The sequence below is a fragment of the Calonectris borealis genome, chromosome 4 (genome assembly GCF_964195595.1).
Source record: "Calonectris borealis chromosome 4, bCalBor7.hap1.2, whole genome shotgun sequence".
NCBI lineage: Eukaryota > Metazoa > Chordata > Aves > Procellariiformes > Procellariidae > Calonectris > Calonectris borealis.
The window spans coordinates 72,084-90,210 of NC_134315.1; the positions used below are offsets into that span (position 1 = coordinate 72,084).

Genomic DNA, 18,127 nt, shown 5'->3' on the forward strand with positions numbered 1-18,127 from the left:
GATACCACAGAAACATTTTCTGGAGGTATTGTGAAATCGCTCTGATTAGGGGCTTTAAGAACAGACACTTGTCTTGCTTCCTAGGATGAATTTACATGTAATTCATCCTGGCGTGTCACTGTAGGATGGACTAGGTAATCTGTTTCACAGCTGGTTCCAGGCCTGTTTTCTGTGATTTTGCATTATGTCCAAGTTAGTTCCTAAGTGTTTTGGGCCAAATACCTGCTTTTATATTTGCTAGGTATGTCCTGACACTGATCCAACATGTGCTGGCTGACAGCAACCTCAGATCTCATTTGGTAATCATGGGTCACCACAGCACAACTGCACTTTGACACAATCCCTCACTTGCCCCATCATATGAGTCTTCTGCTCATGACAGGCTGTCTTTTTTATTTAAACAACAATTCCTCATTTTGTTAATCACAGTTTTAAAGACAGAGGAACCCTTAGATCATTGTTTGGCTTCCTTCGTATTAGAGGCTATTATATTTCACTGAAGTACCCATATATCATTAAAGCACTTCCTCCAGAAAGACATCTAGTTTTGATCTGAAGATATTTCAAGATAGAGAATCAAGTACTTCTGTTGATAATTTCTTCCAGTGGTTAATCATTGTCGTTGTGAAAATTGCACCTGGTTTCTGATTTGTGTTTATTGGCTTTAGCTTCCAGGGATTTTCTCTTTTGGCTAGATTGAAGAACCTGCTTGTATTTTATACTTTCTTCCTCTAAATATAAGCAGGTCCCTTCTCAATCTTGTAACTGGTAAGTGAAGGAGAACAAAGTATAAGTCTAACTGCAAGGCATTTTTACAGGCCCTTAATAACTTCCAAGCCCTTCTAAGTATTCACTCTTCTGGTTTTTTGGATGCTACATCCCAATACTGGACTCAGCAATGCTGTACAGAGAGTGGCAAAATACCCCCTCCTCCTGTTTGCATGACTGGTAATCACATCAACTCTTTTGCCATAGTACTGTGTTTCTCTGGGACTCGTCCAAGACAGCAAAGTTCACACTCAAAGACTCGAGCCAGTAGTGCATACCCGGTTGACAGGCACGACTCTAACGTGAGCCTCCACTCCCCTTCTCCCCGGCTTTGTTGGATGTTCTGCCTCGTGAGCCATCTCTTTATTTTAGACACCTGCTGTTGTACTGAAGGCAGTTTTTCAGAACTGTTCTTTCTCTATTGGCAACAGTAAAGTATAGCACGATGACTATCTTCTTCAATGGACCTAATTTCACTAATAATGATATGTGTTCCGCTTCTGGAATCAGGAGCAGTTTTACATCTCTATCTGATAAACATCTGCTCCGTTTCAGCCTTCCTCAGAAATACCAGGGCTCCCTTGCTTTTCCCGTGCTCCTGAACTTGCCCCTCTGTCCCAACAGGGCATGCTGTTCATCACATTGGCTTTCTGATCTAGCTAGAGGAAAATGTGGTACTTCTCAGTGAGGAGCCAAGATGGAGCTATATGAAAGACTGCTTATCAGACAGATCGTATGAAGTCAGGAAAGCCCTGGAACTGAAAGTAGAGACTGGGAGAGTACATGGGGGAGTGTCATATACGGTTACCTTTTCTTAGTCTTTCCCGGGCACTTGTTCATGGTCTCTGTTCCTACTTCTCCCCTATTGGCCTAACTCTAACAAGTCCAAAGAGGTTGCCTGGAAAGGGCAGGGGGATGCCAAAGAAAAGGAAACCAGGAAGGAAGTAAATAACCATGGAGGACCACAGATAGTGACAAGAGGGGAAGCGAGCATTAAAGCATCAAAAAATTTTTATGTGGGACTGAGTAAGGACTCTGAGCAGAGCACCTCCAGCTGATGGGCCCTATTCCTACTGGTTTTCCCTTGGGATGGGCAGCCATCCCCCACAACTCCCGGACCCTCCCTGACAAAAAGGGCTGAAAAAGAAACAAGGGAGAAAGACGCTAACTACAGGGACCAGCAAATTAAGAAAGTGAAGTGGGTGAGGGTACAACATGTGCAAGGAGCCAGACGGGGCAGTGGGCTCGTGGCCAGCTTTGGTCTCTCATTTTGGTAGCTTTTCTCTGGAAGCAATGTAGTGTTGCAGATTAAAAGGTTTTGCTGGATGCACAGTGTGAAGTTATGAATTCTTGGAGTTGTGTAATGAAGGGGCAGGGTCACATGTGAAGAGAAATGTCAAGGCCCATGGCACTGGGCTGGGTGTCAGTGCCCAGAAGAGGGGTGCAGTCAGAAATAGTTAAACAACACAATTTGTGCTTAGAAATTTAATTTACGTCCCAAGCACATTCCAGAGGTGAAACTGCAGCTTGCATAGACTCGCCTAAGTTAACATTTAAAGTAGCTGTGCGTATACAAGAGAAAATGCAACTCTGCTGGTGCCAGTTCCAGAGGACGGGTACTTAACTGACTTCAGGCTGCCCTGCAGCCCGTGCTGAGCCCTGTTCTGCCGCAGGTAGGAGCAGTGCTTGACCTGAGGCAGCTGGTTTACGTCTGTGTGAGCTGCAGTGCCTTGGGGATTGCAGGGCAGGCATCTGAACTGCAGGGGATTTTGCTGTAGCCCTTTGAAGAGGCTTCTGGCTGCATCTGCTTGGTGCATTTATCGAAGGTTGCCAACCTCACAGCAGAACTGCCGTAGGGTCATACACTTCTTGCACTGTAGAGTACAAAGGGTGGTGTCCTCCCTTAAGACTGCTCTCTTCACCATTCTGAGGCGAGGTTTGAGCTGTCCCAGCTTTCTTCCCCAGCTTATTAGCAGAACCGTCAGAGCTGTTTGTGAACACATGCCTGAGCCCCCTGGTTCATAACTTGGTCACACTGAAAGACTCTAAACCATGGCTGCTCAGGAGTGGTTCAGTGAGTCAGAGCTCCAAGCATCTGAAGCAAACGAGTCATATGTTCATCTGTTGCCTCTTCTGTGATGAAGGTGACCTCTGGCAGCAGTGTCTTATATTGCTTCAAACAGATTTGGTAGTGTTCACTAATAATCTCTCCTATGGCCAGAATTCGCCAGTTTACCTGCTGGGTATGTCTCAACTCCTTTGAGTTCTTGTTGAAGCTCAGGTGAGCTGAGATCTGTGTGAACGCTAGCTGAGATGCTCCACACACCTTCGGATCCTGGGTGCTCCCTTGCATTGTCATGTCTATGCTAAGGAAAGGTCATGGCTGGATAATAGATACCAGGTAGCCTCAACTAATATCGCGTGGAGAAAGAGTATGAGAGGGGTCTACCATGATCCTGGCCAGCCTGGTTCGTATTTAGACTGCCTTCTGTGGATTTAGGTGACCACTATAAAGTGATACCAAGTTCAAGGAAGTGCTGAGCAACATATGTGGTATAAAGGTTCAGCAGCCCTGGGCTGCAGGTAGTCTAAATCACCATAGCAGGCAGCGAGAATATGGCCCAATATCCTCCAATCCATGAGACTGACACAAAGCATCATAGTGGAGCACAATGGGTTAATAATCTGTGCATTTATAATGTTCATCTTGCCATAACGAGTCAGACCAGCTGTCCTCGGGGCAGCCATTGTACAGTGGTAGCTGTTGCCTGAAGGAATAAAACATTTTTACAAGTGAGAGCTATAGAGTAAGTTTTCCTTTCTAACACTTGCTCTGGTAGCTCCACAGACCCTCCTGCAGCGTAAGAAGGTAAGAAATGCCCTCCCGAGTCAGGCCAACAGTCCACCAGCCCAGCATCAAAAGGAACGGCTGTTTTGGGGGAGTGCCCCAGCCCAATCACTTCCCACAGTTCCTTCTCCTCACACTCCCCTAGTTCCACGGCGGTTGTATTAAGAATGAGAGAGGGTACTTTGAGGCTATTCCTCTTGGTATCTGCTTCTGGACCTGTTACCCATGAGTTTGTGGAACCCCTTTCTGAACCTGTTGCCATAGTCTGACTCTAACCCTCCCGAACGCAGGTGTCCACAGCTCGACGAGTAGAGGAGTGCGGACGTGGCAGGGGTGACTACGGCCGGGGGAATCACAGCGCCTCAGTGCTCCTATCTCTGTCTCAAGTTCTGCCTCCGTGTTACGCAGGGCCAGAGGCGAGGGCCGTGCTGAACTACTACACTGTGGCTAGCAGCAGGCCACAGGAGACAGCTGAAAACTTGAGGAGTGATCGTGTGTGTTGTTACGAGCGTAACAATCAGCCGGTTTTGATTCGTACCGCTGTTCCCTGCTTTATGACTCGGCTCCTGCCTCCAGTCTTATCTCAGTGCTGTGAATTCAAAAGCCTCCTCCCACATTATGGAAAAATACTTCATATTATCCATTTGACATTTCCAGTCTCTCAGTGTCATTGAATACTGTTTTGCAGCAAGTGAAAGAAAACTTTGCACGAATTCAAGCCTGCGTTTCGGAGCTCCGTTCGCTACCAAGAGAAGGCTGTTTCCCGCAGTGGGGAAATGGAGTGGTGCAAGCTGTGCAGGATGGGTTGCAACAGTTCAAACAATACAGCAGACACACAGCAACAGGAGGCTCAACGAATAGTTCTGTTGAGGTAAGAAAATGTTGGGAAGGTAGCGGGAGCCACCCACCAGACTTGCCACTTGTTAGCACGTTAAGATGATGGTCTGCCTAAGGACCGTGGGAGGGAGAGAGTAATTAAGAAAATAAGCCCTCCAAAGAAACCCATGTGGCAATCTCTGAATGCTCATGGAAACTAGACAGGTTAAGGTTTGAGTTGCTTATGGAGACTGACTTACTTTACAATATGGAAAAATGAATTTAATTTCTAGACATTTAAGATAGGATGTTTTTTCAGCTTTATTTTGATTACTTTCACAGAAGAACTGTGTCAAAGGCAAAGCCATTCACAGTACTTATGGACATGATTTTCCTTTCAGCCTGCAGTTACATTCTGTGGTTATAGTGTCTGGAACTTGCCCTGATACAATAGGATGTTTGTACAAATGTCCTCGCTGTGCCTGAAAGCATGTCCACAATTCATTGGAAGTGAACTCATACAGACAAAAGAAATGCATTTCACCTTGCGAGTAGTTGGTATAGTTGCAAGGGACAGGAAGAGCCTACAGAATGGTCATTATCTTGGCACAGTGCTTTTCAAATCAGTTTTCACAGCAAGAAGAAAATATGGTCAGTATTTGGAATAACAAGAGAGTTTGCTTATAATTAGCGTTTTTCTTGTCTCAGTGGCAGCTTGGGAGTTCCACAGAGCTCCTACTCCGCAAATTGTAATAGGGGTCCCTTACGATACATCGTTGGCGATAGCTGCGTGAAAGAACTGAAAAGTCTAAAGAGACCATTGTAAGCTCTGGACAACAGACAGCCCCTGAAATTCAGGAAGCATCATGCTTGTTCTTGGCGTGCATCCCTACATTGGGTGAATGGAAGAAGGATAATCTCTGACACCTTTATGGCAGACACCGAAAGAACGAGGCAATCCAAATGCTTTGCCCGTGCCCCAGAGAATTGAGGAGAACTGTGCCTGCTGTAATCCTGATGCAGTGGTACCTTATCCCCACTCCTTGCACTTTACAAGGCCTGAATAAGGTGCAGCTGCTAATGCATTAAGAGCACTCTCTCCCTCACTTCCCGCTTCATGAATCATGCTTTATAAATGTGCATCTGTCATGTTCTACCTACACTCACATAGTTTAGGAGATTTCGTAAAAGACAGCCTAAAAGCAAGTTCTACAGCTAAATAAGCATTCCTGCATCATGAAAGGTATTTCTGATCATCCCAGCTCTAGGCTGCGCGTTATTCTGTATCCCATGCCACAGCAGTTCCAAAACTTCCTTGTAAGGAGGAAGGCCCTGGGAAGGGGGAATAAAGTGTTTTGAAACACCACATGCAAACATTTCCTTTCTGCTCAGGCTTTGTGAAGTTTTGGGACTGGCTAATGATGATTTGTCTGGAGAAAGTAGAAAGAACAGGGACTTCAGCTAAATAGGTCTTGTTGGACAGGTTGGTGACGTGAGTTGGTACGGTGGGACAGCCCGAGGTTAGGCTGGGATTTCAGTACACGTGCATACTGGTGTCGCGTTTCCCAGGATTCTCCCTGGGGATGCACACGCACACAGCAGGTCTGTCCAGTGCTTCCTGAGCCAATTGCATCGGTGTGTTCTCACTGGTGAGCTTGAGCCGCGGCTCTGACTTGACCCTACGTACAGTGAACACGCCAGAAAATTTTAGGTATTCGGCGATCTAGCTGTTTCAGAGATCCAGTGTCCAGAAATCCTGCATTGATACATCAAGTCCTCAAATCCCTCCCAGCAGATTCCAGTAGAAAAGGGGACATACCTAGGGAAAACTATATGTAGAGCAGTCCTGGGACAGGATCTAATAGATTTTGGTGCACGCTAGTGGCTGTAGGCTCAGCTGGGTGTGTATACTTCCATAAGCGGGAGGGAAGCTGCCAACAACGCATAAGAACGTGTGTGCAAATGTAGAAAGCAGAGCAAGGTTCACAGGAAGAAATTTGGTTTTGGGTGTTTTTTGGGGTTTTTTTTGTTTGTTTGTTTTTTAAGGTAACATCAACCCATGTGAAAGGACAGGCAATTATCAAGAGGGGAAGGACTCAGAAGTGGTGTTTTCTTCTGGACATGAGGAAATATCAGCTCCAAACTATCTTTCATTTCAGACTTCACAGGCTCAGGGTCCACCGGGTTTTGGAGCTTTGTCAGTCCTCAGAAGGCATCTAGACTCCTATGAGTGAAATTTCCCCAGTCCTTCTGCTTTATTTAGATCCTTAAACCCTTCCAGAGTCATGCTGTGGTTAGGCAGACTCTCCCAGCTGTAATTAAGACTCGCTTCTAGTGTCTATCCAGGAAGCCTTTCTCCTGATTTACTGCTTCTGTGTGTTTTCTAAGGGCCTTGAGGTATTTTTCCTGACCATTTCAAATGTGATGTGTGCTTTAATTTCAAAGCTGGGGTTGGGACAAATGGAGTACACTTTTGAGACAAGATCTTTTTCGACACACAACAAAATCCAGGACGTCTTCTAGTATAGTTGAAGGAATGAGATAGCTACATTCAAAATTAAGTTATCCATGAATACAGGGAGTTTATACTCCACTAAGCAATCCTTGTTCCTCTAGATTATGCAAATGTATTACACTTTTCATTGCAAGGGGATGCAAGACTCCTGCTGCAGTGATAGGCTGTGGTATTATATTCTTATTTGAAAGTGTTGACCACCATTTTTACAATCTACTTTCATTTTCTCATAGGAACAGTGTACATAGATGCAACACTAATTCCTCCTCTTCTGACAATTTACCAACTTGTATTTGCTCTCATATACTTGGATCAGCCTGGAAAACTGCGTATCCTCTACTCTTCTGGAATTAATCTGATACATACCACTTTGTTGATAGTTTTGATAGGTAACCAAAAGTTTTTCTTCCTGGTACCAGAAAATAGCGAGTTCACGTGGTTTGTTACACTATCCTTGGCGCTGCAAAGGTCCTGAATATGTATACCAAGTCCCATCTAAAGAAGACCCTAGAGGAGAGCCTTTATAAAAATGCTCAAGGCAATCTGAGAAGATGTAGAGTTGGCTGTCGTGCCTAGCTGGAACAGCAGTCTGACCAACATTTGTACGATTAATTCCAGTATACCCAAACCAGAAAACGATGTAGTAGATTTTTGTATGAAAAAACCCAAACAGAACAGCAGCAAAGCCACAACACTCAAACAACAAGCAAACAAAAACCCACTCTCAACCATGCATGGATTCCAACTTGAAAGATTTCTTAGGGAGGACAAGAACTCTATAACCCAGGAGATGTGGCCATTCTTCAGAAACTTCATGCAGCAAACTGTACTTGAATTGCTGCATAGAGAATCTCTGCCAGAAAATCATAGAATCCTTAAGGTTGGAAAAGGCCTCCAAGATCATCGAGTCCAACCGTCAACCCAACACCACCATGCCCTCTACACCATGTCCCTAAGCGCCTCATCTACACGTCTTGTAAGTACTTCCAGGGGTGGTGACTCCACCACTTCCCTGGGCAGCCTGTTCCAAGGCCTGACCACTCTTTCAGTAAAGAAATTTCTCCTAATGTCCAGTCTAAACCTCCCCGGCACAACTTGAGGCCATTCTCTCTCGTCCTATCGCTGTTACTTGGGAGAAGAGACCAACCCCCACCTCACTACAACCTCCTTTCAGGTAGTTGTAGAGCGCGATGAGGTCTCCCCTCAGCCTCCTCTTCTCCAGGCTGAACACCCCCAGTTCCCTCAGCCACTCCCCATCAGACTTGTGCTCCAGGCCCTTCCCCAGCTTCGTTGCCCTCCTCTGGACACGCTCCAGCACCTCCATGTCCTTCTTGGAGTGAGGGGCCCAGAACTGAACACAGGATTCGAGGTGCGGCCTCACCAGTGCCCAGTACAGGGGCACGATCACCTCCCTGCTCCTGCTGGCCACACCAGTTCTGATACAGGCCAGGATGCCGTTGGCCTTCTTGGCCACCTGGGCACGCTGCCGGCTCGTGTTCAGCCGCTGCCGACCAGCACCCCCAGGTCCTTTTCCTCCGGGCACTTTCCAGCCACTCTTCCCCAAGCCTGTGGCGTTGCCTGGGGTTGTTGTGGCCGAAGTGCAGGACCCGGCACTTGGCCTTGTTGAACCTCATACATTGGCCTTGGCCATCGATCCAGCCTGTCCAGGTCCCTCTGCAGAGCCTTCCTGCCCTCCAGCAGATCAACACTCCCGCCCAGCTTGGTGTCATCTGCAAAGTTACTGAGGGAGCACTCGATCCCCTCGTCCAGATCGTTGATAAAGAGATTGAACAGGACCGGCCCCAGTACTGAGCCCTGGGGAACACCGCTCGTGACCGGCCGCCAGCTGGATTTGACTCCCTTCACCACAACTCTCTGGGCCCGGCCGTCCAGCCAGTTTTTACCCAGCGAAGAGTGGACCTGTCTGAGCCATGAGCCGCCAGCTTCTCCAGGAGATGCTGTGGGAGACAGTGCCAGGTATCTCCTACAGTACTAGAGAACCCTTGCAGAGGGTCAGCTGAAGAGGTAGAGGAGCTCCTTTAGAAGCCTCGCACTGACAGCTGAACATAGAATCCCCTTCCTTTCACCCGTTCAAAATAACGTCCATGCTGGAGTCTTTGTATTTTCCTGGTTTCCATGCAACAGCAAATACCACAGACATCCGTCCCATTGCCAGCTCTACTCTTCCCTCTCAGGTGCTCCAGGCTAACTACATCAGTCCTTGATTCCCTTCGAGCTGTTTGTGACAGGTATAAATGTTTCTTCCAAGAATGCTTGCCTTATAAAGCAAAGGGAAAGAAAAATCAAATTAAGAATAGCTTTTTTGTGGCTTCATTAGTGGATACAGTTTATAGTGATCCTACTTCATTTGAAAAATATCCAAAATAAAACTCGAGATATAATTCAAAGAACGTGGAGATCTGAGGTATTATAGTACACTTGATTTTAGCACAAGTACTGGAGAGGGTACTGAGGGCTTCCAAAAGGCAACACATTGCCCATCTTGAGGAAACTTCAGCTCAAAGTTTAGTTCTATAGAGAATTTCAAGGACAAAGGACTCCTCTCCAAGCTAGGGATCCTCCCCGTTCTGCATGCTGCATAAATGTAACCCGTGAATGAAATTCAGTCTTCTGCAAATCCCCACAGAAGGTGTTTCACAGACCTAAATGGGATCTAAGGGGTGGCCTTGGTCTTCCACATAAGGGTGAATAAGCACCATCAGATCACTAAGGAGCCAGGAAGTGAGCAGAAGCACCTACAATTCTCAGATCTTTGTTGAAAAATGTAAGCCAGTGATCACAGAAAGGCAGAAGGGTATTTTACCCCTATAAAAGCCCACGTTTCTAAAAAAGGCAGCTTTCTGCTTCAGATACTTCAGTGATTGAAATTTTGTTTTCATCACAAGCATATTTTTTTTTTTTATGCAGAGTAAGTTGGATTTTTATTTCTATTTCCTTTTCACAGAAGGCATTTCAATGCTTTTGCTCAGACACAATATCTTTTGAAGAAGGGGAAAAAAAAAAAAAAGATGCCTTCTTGGAAGTAAAGCCTGGATAACTTAAGCCAGTTAAAGTAGGCACTTACCCTGTTGAATTCAACTCTATCAGGTAGACCATGTGTGGTGACCAAGTACTTAACATCTCCCACAAGCATTTTCCACTGTGAAGGAAATAGCAATTCTGGTTCTGTGATACTTTGAAGCATTTGTGAAACACTGGCCCGGGTTGCCCAGAGAGGCGGCAGATGTCCCGTCCCTGGAAACATTCAAGGTCAGGCTGGACGGGGCTCTGAGCAACCTGATCGAGTTGAAGATGTCCCTGCTTATTGCAGGGGGGTTGGACTAGGCGAGCTTTAAAGGTCCCTTCCAACCCAAACTATTCTGTGATTCTATGATTAGAAAACATATTAGGAGAAGTTATTTCTGCACTGAACTATAAGGCATGGACAAGAGAAAATAAACCCTACTTTATCAACTTTTTGGAACACTCTAGTTCCATCTGTTTTTCGATGGGATGAACGTCAGGTTCTACGAATACAATTTCTTCCTTCTGTTTCAAGAGCTTCATGCCTTAGTTAAGTACCCTCATAAATCAGTTGATTCCAATATTATGCACTTAAGATTTAACGTATCTGGAGTGTCTGTTATTCGTCAAAATTTAATGCTTTTTATGTCATTTTGGTGCATCAACGCCTGATTGCCAAACTGACATCGCAGTGGTCCTGTTACTGAGATACAGTAATCCGTGGTGCTGGCTGGAACGGCAAGTTACAGGCATATAATTACAGTCAGTAAACAACTGAGGAGAAAGTAGTTGGCAACAAGTAAGATCACCATCTGTGAGATCCTGCAGCAGAGGGAAGCTGCGTAGCAGAGGGAGCGTGCACAGCTGGGCAGGAGGAGAAAAGGCAGCCAGTGAGGGGCCAGACCTGCCACTGAGATGCACTGGCTCGTCTCAGCAGAGAAAGTTTCTGTTTGTGAAGCCTTCTCTTCTGAAGAAGGTGCTCTTTTTTGCTTTTGCTGTTACACTTCTAAAGCAACACAAGTTAAACCAAAAAATTTTCCACATGCTTCCATCCATGTGGAAGAGACTACTCCGGAGGCGCGCAGCAGGAGCGCCCAGCCGCTGTACTGCCTGCGGCACCGTGCCACTGCCGCCGCACCCCGGCAAAGCCTGGAGGACAGCAGCCGCGGAGCACGCTGCAGGCAGCCGGGCACACGCCTGCTGCAGCAGGAGGAGGCAGGAAGGACAGGACAGGACTATGAAGAGCAGCGGGATGAAGAATCACAGTATGTCGGAAGCTGTTGATGAAGTATGCTCACGTGTGAGCTAGCAGAAGCACAGGGAGGCGTTACGGTTATGTCAGAAGTACAGTTTCTCTAGCGTGAGACCGTGGTGGCCAGTACAGGAGCACCACCGGCAGTTGGCTTGTGCAAATCAGATGTAGTCTTGAGGCAAATCTGCCTTTTCCTAACAGTTAAACCGCAAAGAGGCAAGAATATTCCTAGCTGATTAGTAAGCACAGGAGGCAGACTTTGTTACAACCTGCAACCATTTAAAACCTAAATATTTGTTAAAAGTATTGAAAATGCTTACTCTTTTGAGATCCTGACTTCAGGGGAAAAACCACCAGCATCAGCGACGCTAAGTCTCAGCAGCAGCTACAGGGCAGGAAATGTGGCCAATCTGCAATAGGATGAAAAGCGTTTTTCAAGTCACCAGTAGCCCATTTTTTGTCAGATTAGGAAGTATAACGGCATTAAGGGGTTATATCTGAAAACTGTGGTAATATAAAGGGAAGTCACAGTAGCTACCTCAGTTTTTGTATGTGGTAAAATATTTCTCCTGGTCTCTGACCAGATGTGCCAGTGTGACTCAAGTTGTGAAAAGGGTAAATTGGAGGTGGTAGGCTACAGGTGTAATGCAGCCATGGCTTTGATGAAATAAAGTGATCCGTGTAGCAAATGCTCTGTCTATAGCTCTGCAAAAGATAATTGTATCTTTCAGACAGTTCAGCTACCCCCAGCTCAAGAACCGTCCCTCTTAGCCATTTTCGCGAGTTCCTAAAAGGAGCCCATAATAATCTCTTTATTGCAGGTAATTCGGAGGCAAACAGCGGGGATAAATTGTTGGAGAGGTATGCTTTGCTGGGGGAACTGGGCTTGACCTGACGTCAGCAAGGCCGCCACGGCTCCATGCCCCCGGGCCCAACCAGTTGTGAGGCTCCGCAGGTGTTCCCAGCAGGCAGATGCACACGTCTATAACATATATATACATGCATGGTTGGTCACAGACAGACCCTAGGAGCACTCGCACGAACACAGGCTGCAGCAATGGCCTCAGCCTGCTCCCCTCTCTAGCTGAGCAGGACGGAGACCCCCCAGCAGGAATATGCCTGTATATAGACAGGCACGTATCTATCTCCGTTCGAACAATGTGGGCCCCTCCAGCAGCTGGGCTCAGACACTCAGTCTGCCCAGTAGCTGCTCCTGGACCCCAGTCTCCCCAGTTGCTGGCATCTGGACATACAAGCCCCCCAGGCTGCAGCCCCACTCCAGTTGCTGGTACGGACCAGCATGAGCACACACACCCCCAGGCGCCCACCACGCAGAACTGGCCAGGACTCCCCTCGTCCCTCCGACAGCCAGCGCCTCCCGTGGTCTCGCCCCTAGAGACCCCTGCTCCCGGGCCGTTCCACCTATTCTCCGGCTGCTCCATGTTCTCTTTGCTGCCCATGACGTGCTCGCTCGCCCCTGCTCCAGCCGCTGCACCGCAGACACACAGCCCCCAGCCCTGGTGTGGCTCCGGCTGCTGAGACACCCCCACGTGCAGGCAGGAGAGAGCCCTCACCCAGGCCAGAGCTGGGAAGGAATTTAAGAAGAAGATGGGACAGGCCGTGGTGATGAAGCAGGGCCTGGCCGGGCGAGCGCACTGACCAGCCAACTGTTTGCACGGGACCGGCTCTTTTTATCGCCTTACCCCCCTGTTTTCCCACACTTGCTCCTTCCCAAATCACCTGGCTCCATCCCTTTGCCCACTTTGGGTTCCTCCCCTAAACATCCCGTAATGAGCCTTGTGCCACCCCAAACTGCTCTTCCCCTGCATCCCATAGTGTGTCCCACACCCCTAGGCAGCAGCCCCCCTCTCAGTCGGAAAGGTGCTGGGGGTTTGACTCGTCTTCGTGGGTCCCACACCCGGACAAGGGCTCTCCAGGGACAGCCCCGGCAGCGGCCCCCGAGGGTGCCCCTTCCTCCAAGCCCCTGATTTGGTGTCCTGGTCCGACACCGTGCCCCTGTGCTCCCCAGGCGCGGGGAAACGGGCCTCCGATGGGCTGAGGGCATGGCCAGGACAGGGCATTATTTGGGCTCTTCTGCCCGTCGCTGTGTCTCTGGTCTCCTTGGTGAGCGTGCAGATGAGCTTCCATCACATAACGTGAAGGTTTTCCTGACGTTAAAGTGTACTAATATAGGAAATGCTCTATCTATAGCTATATATAAAAAAAAAAGAATAGTATCTTTAGATGGTTCTGCTCCCCCCAACTCAAGAACGGTTCCGGTTATCTACTTTTGTCAGTTCATAAAGGAGATTGTAATTACTACATCATTCCCAGTATCTCATAGATAAACAAAGGATAGATGTGGATGGAGAGGGCATACTTCCTGCCCCCTGCACTCCGCACCCCCCACCAAAGAAAAAAAAAAATCCCTAACCCTTGAACTGTCACTTCTGTTGGCATTATTTAATATCTTTGTGTAGTAGAACTCATTTGTGAAGCTCTACTGTTAAGTTTTCCCAAATGCTCCCCACAGGACATTTGTTAGCAGCCTTGCCTAAAATACACCTTATCCTTTATTTAGAGTTATTAAATAGTCCTTTGGAGCAATGAGCAGATGTGCAGAGAAGACTCAGTATTTCACCATCACTAAATATCAGACAAGGTCAGAACTCGAAACTTTCTCACCTAACTGCTCTTTCGGGTAGAAGCTGGTGTCAAACATGCCTGACATGTTTCTAGAAACTGTTGCTGATTGTCAATGATGAAAATCTTTGCGGTCACTTAGTTATGTTACATCAAAACTGGGAGGTGGCAATCACACCTACTGTCGCTCTCTTAAGAAACATCTTTAGGATAGACTATATGCTTCTTTTAAAAAAAAAGTTTCCCATTCAGCCTTCACGTGAGAAGGCCAAACGTAGGCTACTTGTACCGTAGCTGGTCAGTAACGGGAAGTGGCGCTGTCCCTCAGAACGTCTCGCGCAGAGTCCCCCCTATACACACCCAGACTCGCAGACCGTAAGTGCCACGCATAGAATATAAGGCAGTTGTGGATGGCTCCATCTTCTTCCAGCAGTAGCACAAAACCTGGTGTTCCTACAGTGAACCTCTCAATCCATTTCATGTTAGTATAAGTAAAAGTGGATTTAAAAACATTTTTTTGAGCTTTGGCTTATGAATAGATGAGATATTTTAGCAAGATTTCTCTCCTCTCTCCATAGCGGGACCTGTGCTATTCAAACAGACCAGGCATCTCTCTATCAAGAGAGGATTAGGGTAGAGGCAGCTCTTGCACGCTCTGATTTGTGTTTCAGGTCACAATTTTGACTAGCCAGTCCAGCAAAGAAATGGTAAAGCAGCTGGAAAAGAAGTTAAAAGATGTAGACCTTGTGAGCCTGCGAAGAATACAAGTCATTGAGGTTTTGAAGAGAGACTTTCTGGAGCCTGAGGACGTGGAACAGTGCCCGCCAGCAGAAGAGCCCAGCAGCAGTGGTGAGTGTAAGACAGAGAAGGTACTCGGGGATGGTAGGGCTTTGGGCAGCAGGACAACCACTCGTTCTTGCTTTGGTCTGATATATGCCACTTTCCTTGGTGCCATTTAGCGTCTCTCATGTAAGTGGGAACTACTGTGCCTAGAGGAACAGCAAAGTTTGTACCGCAGCACTCTGGGGCTTTATCACGTTTGGGCAAAATTAGCACATAGACTTTATGCATTACTGCAGACCAATTGGGATTTGTGTGAAGTCAATTGGGAATTGATTTCATGTGCAATCCAGTTTTACTGAGGGATGAAAGAGAAAAATGCAGAGTTTATGGGAGTAACGCACTCTCAGACACACACGTATTCCTACTGCTGAACATCGCCCTGGGCAACTGACTGGCTGATCAAAAGGTCCTTGGAGCAGGCAGAGGCAACCAGAATCCTTGAGGCAGGTAGTCAGGGGAGGGAAGCAGGCAGAAGGGAAGGGAAGAGAAGCAGGCAGGCCATTTACAGTTTCAGTGATCCTACAGACACAACCCCCTCCTCCCCCTCACCAACTCAAAATCTTGTCCTTTTGCAAGATGTTTGGTTTCTAGACAATTCTTAGCCTTTAGTCCTTTCCCCCAGACTGCATATTGCACAACGCTGGGAAGAGTTACTTCCCCAGACCAAGTCAGGTACTTACCCTGTTGATTAGCTGGTTTTTGTCACTGATATTGTTCTTGCTTAGCTGCTGCTTCTTTTATCTATGTTTAGGGCAGTTTTTCTTGAGCTCTTCAGGCTGTACTTCTTCAGTAACTGCACATCACATGAGCTCTCTATGGCCCTGCAGCCTCTGTTTCCCAATCCAGGTCTCCATTTCAAAGGCTTTTATTGCTGACACTTAAACTCCCCGTCAACAAGACACACCTGGTACCAAGCTCTGGTTCACCAGCAAGTTCTCGCGAGTTGATTACAAGCTTAAAAACCTGAGTCCTGATGCCTTGCAAAGTTAGTGTAAGACCTGTTACTAGCAATGACAATATTGTTTTTACTGAGTGACAGGCAACGTTGGATGTTGTTGCCTTACCTGTCTCTAGCTGTTCTTCTTCCTTTCTGGTTGCAGTAGCAAATTTCTGGTCAATTGGCAGAGTAGGGGCTGGGAATGTTTAGGTGGATCGCAGATTCCTGTTTGGCCCGTCCCTTGCACACCTGGCCCCATGCTTCGTTAGTGAAAGAGCAAGTACAACCCAGACCCTGAATGTTATTTTTCCTGGCCATATCTCTGAAGAACTCCTCCCTTAATCCGACAGTTTTCAGTAGTGAGAATTTGAGCTATAGTAATGAGAAATTCAGAAACAGAAATTCCTGTTAGCTCCTGTTTTGAGCCTTTTTGTTTCAAAGCAAAAGGTGCTGAGCAGACTCTAAATAAACCACCAGATGGTGATCAAAAGTCCGATACCGCAGCAGTTCGGTGGTAGAAGTCCGTACATTACAGTGCTGCCGTAACTGCAGCTTTCATCTCTGTATTTCGTTTTACCTGACTTTCGAATCTGCTCAGTATTTCAGCTCTTTCTCGAGGCTGATAAAATGCCTGCTGAAGAGCAGGAGCTCACGCTGGCTCTCCCCCCTCTGCGGCACAGCACCGGCGAGGTGCATCCTGCCCCAGGCAGGACCGCTCTCCCTGCTGCCTCCGCATCCCGCTGGGCTGGCGGCAGACCAAATCAAACACTGAGTTGTATAATCTCGCCCTTGGCGGTGCACCGACCCTCTGACTGCCCGTTGAAGGCTTCCTGCCCCGCAGGGGCAGGCTCCCTCCGTGAGACATAGCTCCCTATTCTGGACTCTGCCTCTTTGGAAACAGAGGCCTCGGGGAGGGCTCATCTCTGCAGGTAAAGCTGCTTGGCCGGAGAAAGGGAGCGCCTGCTCCTTCTGCCCAGCGCCGTTACCGCTAACACTGGGAACGGTGAGTCCTAAGGAAGAGGATCAAGGTTCTGTCACTCTGACGTGACTTTAGAATTAATTTAATATGCCAAAACCGCGCCAAAACCACGAGTTACGAAGTTGTGGAAGGAACTGTTGCCTATGGCTCCAGGGCTGAGGTATTCTTTAAAAGCACCGATCTTGTCCATATGGGAAGAGGACAGTGTTTCGGGTGGCTGCAAATGCTGGCTTCTCGAGTGAGGAGGATTATTGCCAGGACTTTGCATCGAGCTGGTGCTGCACAGAACCCTGTGGGGAAGCCTTGGAAAACCAGACACCACAGACCAGGAGATGCTGTGTGCCTCTCCGTCACAAGACTGCTTTAGAGCATGCAAAACCCCACCATATTGTTTTTAAAAGTGAACTTGTGTAGCGCTTCCACCCAATAAATGGAATGAAAACATAAATGGGGACACAAAGGCCATTGAAATTTCAGACGATGAAGTTCTAATTTTCTGAGTCTTCTACTTATGAGAAGGCTCAGATGATGTATTTGCTCTCTAAGAGGAACACCAGGGAATGTATAGTCCAAATGATTTGAAAAAGGAGCCCAACTGATTTATGAAGAGGATTTTTTACCTGTTGGAGCTCCTTTCCTCTGTTTCTGCCAAAAACATTCATTGTATTAGAAAAAATCACAGTAAAGAACATTGAAGTTGCAAGATCTAGCATGCAGGAAGTGCAAGAATTAGTGCTGTGTTCAACTGCAGCTCATCCTCCACTACGAAATATATATTGTGATGCAGCACTTAATTATGAGGTTCATCCCAGCGTGGATATTTCTTCCATTAGTTTGTTTAGCGGCTATTTGAACCTACTTACATTTTTAGTATCCAAAGCATTGCTGTGACATTGCATCCTGCATTTATATTTGTAGCACATTGAAAAATCATCTCTTTTTAAATCCTCTGCCTGAGAAATTCGTTTTGTGCCCTCTCCATCTCAGCTTATTGGAAGCAAATGAGAGTTGCCAGTTTATTTTTTCTGTTACTGTTTTGTATAGCTCTAACATAGAGCTCAGAGATCTTAAAATGTTGTGAATCTGAGTAGCCTGAAAAAATTTAACCTATTTGTAATGGCTTTGGTGAATTGCTCTCCAAATCTCTTCTCTAGGGCTTTAATGTTAGGTTGCTAGAGCTTGAGCTCTTTTCTTGGTTGGCCCTATCGTCCTCTTTTTGAGGTCTTAACAGTTAATGGCCTCCACGTGTTCCAGTGAGAGTGGAAATGTTTTCTGACTGGGTTTCATGAAAAGTCTTCGTACCATTGTAGGCTTCTGTCTCTTTCTGCTGTTCCAGCTGCTGGACCTCGTGTCTGCTCTGTCAGGATCAGTTAGCTGTGTCCTGCTGGCCAAGCTTCCTCAAAGTTCTTTCGTCTGACTGTCCCCAATTTTCAAAAGGGATGGTTTAAATCTGGTCCCCAAATCAGGAACCTCCCCTGTCCAATGCAGCTTTTGAGCAGACC

The 18,127-nt window shown here is 47.0% G+C and overlaps 1 protein-coding gene across 1 annotated transcript in view; it reads left to right on the forward strand.

Moving 5' to 3' along the window:
• The window catches only part of M1AP (meiosis 1 associated protein), a 40,350-nt gene that overhangs the window by 10,347 nt on the left and 11,876 nt on the right, over window positions 1–18,127 (forward strand). Inside the window, exons 3-4 of the mRNA XM_075148219.1 lie at window positions 4,305–4,487; window positions 14,538–14,715. Coding sequence (XP_075004320.1) covers window positions 4,305–4,487; window positions 14,538–14,715 — 361 coding nt within the window. The remainder of the gene's footprint in view (window positions 1–4,304; window positions 4,488–14,537; window positions 14,716–18,127) is intronic.